General features: G+C 42.5%; 1 protein-coding gene across 1 annotated transcript in view; it reads right to left on the bottom strand.

Annotated features, from left to right (window-relative positions):
* Positions 1-5,967, bottom strand: part of LOC101851614 — an 8,871-nt gene that overhangs the window by 2,864 nt on the left and 40 nt on the right. Inside the window, exons 1-2 of the mRNA XM_005110525.2 lie at positions 5,676-5,967; positions 2,570-2,876 (exon numbers count right to left, since the gene is read on the bottom strand). The exon at positions 5,676-5,967 is cut by the window's right edge and continues 40 nt beyond it. Of these exons, the coding sequence (XP_005110582.1) occupies positions 2,570-2,860 (291 nt within the window). The 5' untranslated portion in view covers positions 2,861-2,876; positions 5,676-5,967. The remainder of the gene's footprint in view (positions 1-2,569; positions 2,877-5,675) is intronic.

Here is a 5,967-nt window from a genome sequence, read left to right as displayed (position 1 = left end):
TAAAAAAAAAAAAACAAACAAAAAAACTGACAATGAAAATTGTGACTAATGCCAAATTTCCCGGTACTTTCAAAATTGAAAAAAAAACCAAACAGCTTATTTCATCAGTAACAGCAGCTGCCACGACAACAACAACCATCTAACATAACAAACAACATCGAAACATAAAACCTCTGTTTTGTTTTTTGTTTTTTTTTTGGTGGGTTTTTTTGTTGCTAGATCTATTTGGGTTTTTTTCTGCGTTTTGTTGTTATTCTTTAATGTTTTTTGTTGGGTTTTTTTTTTTTGGGGGGGGGGGTGTTAAAAAAATGAATTGTTGCACGGAATCAACTTTGAGTGAATAGGTGATGATGTTGATCAAATGCAAACACAGCGCGCATCAACGCTTGTTAGAGGGAGATTATAACATTCCGACACACAAACATCCAGCGTGGGTGGTTGACGGGTGCTCTGGTGTGGTTTGCTTCTTCTTTTCTATCAAACATCTATCGTCTTTAGTTGTGTTTGGTTTAATCGGGCTGTACGATATAAACTTCGGTGTGTTAAATTGTAACTTACTTCTCCACCCTTTTTTCTTTTTTGGTTTTGTTTTGTTATAAACCCCGGAAAAAGGGGCTCTAAGGTACACTGTGAACTGACTAAAGAGGGTGAACCAAGTTAGTTTAGTTTAGTAAAGAGTTTTACGGCACTTGCAACACTATAAGGTCATATAAGTGCCGAAGATTAAAGGTGTTACAAGAGAGTAACAACAAACGTAAAAAAGAAGGAGGAGAGATAAGGACGATAGATGCTTAAGAGGAAAGAAGGAGCAAACCACACCAGAGCACCCGCTAACCACCCACGAACCAAGTTAGAAACCCTAGCGGGGAATAAAACAATAACTAGAGCTGTTTGAGGAGTTTTCATGACTCTCTTCCTCTTTGTTCTGTCCTATTAGATACATGAACGTTAAATCTGGAGGTTTCACCCCTTACTTTTGGAGGTCCCACCTCTTACATTTAGAGGTCTCACTTCTTACTTTTGGAGGTTTCACTTCTCAAATTTGGAACTCTCACCTCTTACCTTTGAAGGCTCTATCTCCAACATACACTTGAGTGTCCCACTTTTTACATCTGGAGGTCTAATCTCTTACGTTTTGGGGGTCCCACCTCTTACATAGCCATACATACTTATATAAAGATGAAACGAACGTTAAACCCTTCACTGGGGGCTCTCTTGGCCTAGGGGTTAAGGTGTTGGCCTCTCATTCAAAGGTCCCTGGTTCGAATCCGGGTAGCGACCGAACAATGTTCTTCTCTATAATTGTCTCCTTTCACCTCCTTTCTTGCTCTCTAGCAATATTCTTTCGTCTGCTTTCGTCTTCTCTTTCTGCCCCCACCCCCTCACCCCCCTTGCCCCCTCCTCTGTGCTCCTGACTCTTTCTGCAGCCTTTCTACTGCTACTCCTTGACTCCTTCTTACAGTTATCTTTCTGCCACACCCCTGATCTTCTGGATCACCACCCTTCATTGCCAACCTACTGTATTTGCTTTATCTCAACGTTGCCAGGCGGGGGCTCTCGTGGTCTACAGGTATAGTATTCGCCTCTCATTTGATAGGTCCCGAGACCTAACATTAACAGAAAATTCTCTTCCCTAAAATGTTTTTCTGTTCTCTGAATATGTTCTACAATCTGCTTTCATCTCCACTTTCTGCCCCCCCCCCCTTTTCCCCTTTCTCTGGGCTCTTGACTCTTTCTACTGTGACTAATGGCTCTGTCTTACTGATGTCTTACAGCCACATCCCCGATTTTTCGGATACGGGAGAAAAATATCGGAGATCCCGTGTGCATGTTTAACATTTCAACATGTTAAAGATCCATTGGTGGTCCTAAAATCAATAAGAGTAGGCTTCGATCAGTCCAGAGAAAATTCAAAATAAATTCCTACCAAAATTGAATAAGCTTAATGTGTCCCGCGCGCTCATGTGACCGTATGCATTTGAGATCGGCGTAGAACACTTACCAAAACAAAAACAAAACAAACAATCTCAGGGAAGGCGGGCAAGGGTACTTTTCGATATAATATTCTTCCTACAATTGGCAACAGTAGCCTGCCACGTCATGAAATACACGCATTACGTCACAGTATAGACCGGGCGTGATGGGAACCTGTTTTGGGAAGAAGGGAGCACAGACGGATGGACATGGCTATGGCGAGAGGTTATACAGTTGGCCCTATCTTCAGCGCGCAATCGCCTAAACTATTCTAAGCCCATAAAGCAATATTTTCAAGGGAGAACGCTTTCCTTCTTTTAATATTGTAGCCACGTCATGTACCGTGTATTTTCCAGGGGTTTTTGTTGCTGTTGTTGTTGTTGTCATTGTTGTTTCTTCTTTTTTTCCCTTTTTTTGGGGGGGGGGGTAGAGGGGGGGGGGGTGTCCCGACGTTTTTAGAATTTGAATTTCGACCAAATCTGTCTCGAGTATACAACCCATATCAAAGTTTAAGAAACTTAATTTTTTTCCTAAAAATATCAGGGTTAGTACATTTGAACAGCAGCAGGGGGACACACAAACAAACGCGACTCACTAAGAGCACGGTGCTGTAGAAGAGAATGTGCACGTCGAGCACGTAAACGATGTCCGACTCGAAACTGGTGATCAGGGCGGAGGCCACCACGAAGGCCATGACGGTCACGCTGACCCCGACCAACCGTTTCTGGAAGAGCAGGCAGACGCTGGGCACCACGAACATGGTGGCCATCTCGGGTTTGATGGTAAACGAGATGCCGTTCACTAGGAGGAAGAACAGGAGGATGACCGACTTGGAGAGAAAGCTAAAGAATTCCTGCTCCCTACGCCTCGTCGCCGGCCGAGCCATCGTGAACAGATCCTACCTGTGGGACAATAAACACACCGTTGTTAAGAGCTAAGACGTTGTGCTCTGTAAAAGCAATCGGTTGTGTTGCCTTTAAAAGTACGTCGTTGGTGTCGCAAGGAATCCGCTTAAGTTTCTTAGGATACTTTATACATCGGAGACAAAAACAAACTAGGTTTTGATGTGTTGTTTCTGTAAAGAATCATGAAATGCAAAGTCCTGGCCATAGCATTAAACAGCATTTTGTTGATGTTGAAAGGTGGGTCTTTGGTAGAGCTTCGAGAGAGTCTAACATTCAAAAATTCTGAAAATGTGGACCTAGGTGGACTGATTTCGACAGCGACGACATATGTACTTGGTATAAAAAAGCAAGACACTTTTGTTTTTCCCTCGTATTTAAGCAGCTTAGATGCGGTTGGCCAGGGCACACTCGAGGACTAGGTAATGAAAAGTGGAAAAAGGTGGGGGAAAAAGATGCCCATAAAAGAGACAAAGCCTCAGCAGAAATCAGTTTTGAATGTGGAATAATGAGAGATAAACAACAGACAGCAGCAAGTGGAAGACGAGAAGCAAGACCAGCCTTCAAATGAAAGAGACAATGAAGGCTTTTGTGCAACTCCTGGCTGTAGATACACCAGATAAGGAAACTTACTTTTACTTTACTTTTTCCTTCCTCTGGTGTCCTTAGGATATCGAGGGGAGGTGTAGGTTTCGGTCGTGTGCTAGGTGTGTAGCGTCTGGGATAGATTAGTTAAGTTGTTCCAGGACCTTTTTAACCCCATACAGCCAGGTCTTTCTCAGTCTTCCTCTTGACTTGAAGCCGGATTCTCGGGTGTTGTTAGCTCTAGCCGCAGGTTGTTTCTGGGGCATTCTGGTTAGATGTCCAAACCAGTAGACTCTTTGATGCTCTACGAATATTATTACTGGTGGTATTTAGGTTAGTAGACGTATGGTTTCGTTTCTTATGCGGCATCTTCTGTGGTGACGTTGATGGTTTTGCGAAGACACCTCTTTTCGCATGCACTTATTTTCCTTTCTTGCGCATTGTTTAGAGACCATTTTGACACTGGTAGGTTAATGTTGGTATGAAGATGCTATTGATGAGCTGGGATTTCACTTCGGTTGGGATGTTCTTGTGAATGAGCAGGGGTGGTAGCTGGCAGGTCACTGCATTTGATTTAATAATTCTTGTTTCTATTTCTTTGTCCATACGTGAAGATGCTTCCCAAATATTTAAATTCCTCTACTTGTTGGAGTTGTTTTCCGTCAATAAGGATATTGAGTTTCCCTGGGTTTCTGCTGACCTTCATAGCTTCTGTTTTTGAGATGGAGATTTTCATGATTAAGTGTTTACATTCCTCATTTAGTTTTGTGGTGTGTTTTTAAAAAATTCCTCTACATCTGTATATAATGAACTAAGGCTGGTCATCAGCAAATAGAAGCTCGTTCAGTACAGTGATGTTGTCATTTGCTGCTTTCGTGATCTTATCCATGTAGGTGACGAAGAGAAGCAGAGAGAGAACTCACTATTGTCTTACCACAGACCTGATGGGGAACCATTCCGATAGTCCTTCTGTTGATCTTACGGCACACACGCTGTTTTTATAAAGTGCCATGATGTTCTCCAGCAATTGTCCTGTTAAACCATATTCCAAAAAAACCAAAGTGTTGATAATTAACTGATCATTTCCTTGTTCTCACAGGTGTACATAGGTTTTATTACCAACTAGCTGCATGGGCACATCATCACCGGACACACACTGTAAACCTGTGCGTATCAACCTTTTTATAGCCAGAACACTCTTTTGCCACCTTTAAAACATATTCGTACCACCTTCCTATCGACGGTTCAGCTCAAGAAACTGATATACCCCATTTTTCTGAAAATCGACTCTTTTATTTTTGCTTTTCCGTGGCAGCAGATCTTTCCCTGTCACATAAATTTTCGGTCACGTGAGAATCGAACTGTAAACACCTTTTTAACAGTCTAATCCTCTCAGTGAAAATAATTATATGTGAAGGAGAAGGGTCTATAGCCACTGGAACAAAAATACAAATTTTTAGAAAAATGTGGCATACCGTTTGTTGAACTCAACGGTGATTCTAAGCGTAGCATTTAATAAAGCAATCATTACCTGGGTGATCCCACTTCCCACCAGAATTACCAAAATCGCAAAAGTTCCCATACGCTACTTGAGACAATATAGTATAACTAACCAAAACTTCTTTTTTTCATGCAGCCTAACCCTTGGTGGAAAATCCGAGTCGCGATGTGATGATCAGCTGTTCCACTTTCCACGCCAGAAGCTAGGGCCCGGGAATCAGGAAAAAGGTGTCCCTGTACGCTTACTGATTTTGTACTGTCTCGTTTCACTCGTCTGTCCTTTCGTTCCTTCCCTGCATTAGCATATGGTATGCGATGGAATAGTGAGGATTTCAAGTCTCTTTGTGCACTATAATGACATTCAAGAGGAGGCATCTCCGAATCGAAAGTTCATTATAGTTCATATCAGAGAGACACAAACTAAGTTGGTGGGAACCTTGAAAATCCCCAAACAATCCAAATTCAAGAACGGCAAATTGGGATTTGGAACCAGGGTCTTCCGCACCATAATCCAGCGTGATATGAATCGAGGTCGGCACGCCCCTTATCTGCCGTAATACCATTGTCACTATGATTGATACAAACTTTGTAGTGATGGGATAGTGCATACTATTTTATTTGGCTTACATTCATTGTTTTCCAAAAGCATCTTGCATTCCTGCTATTTCCTTAGCGAGACTACATTGTGCAAACACATGATGAATCCACACCTACCTCAGTCGCCCAAAGGCGCGCGGTTTCAGTTCTTGATCTCTCTGATCACAACTGATAACATGCGCCCTCAACACCATTGGCACTTCGACAGAGTGATACACTCGCACGTTCATCGAAGTGAATGAGAAGTGCGGAGTATTGCGCTCCGGGCTTTCCCAAAATATCAAAGAAGACAAAGAAGTAAAATACTTAAACTAAGTTAAACCATGGGCTTTCGAGAGCGCGAGACCCAAAAGTGATTGCGTCTATTTTCATCATCATCCGGTGCCTTGCCGACTAGCGTGGGCGATCG

The sequence above is a fragment of the Aplysia californica genome, unplaced genomic scaffold (assembly GCF_000002075.1).
Source record: "Aplysia californica isolate F4 #8 unplaced genomic scaffold, AplCal3.0 scaffold00905, whole genome shotgun sequence".
Taxonomy (NCBI): domain Eukaryota; kingdom Metazoa; phylum Mollusca; class Gastropoda; order Aplysiida; family Aplysiidae; genus Aplysia; species Aplysia californica.
This window is presented reverse-complemented; position numbering and strand designations above follow the sequence as displayed.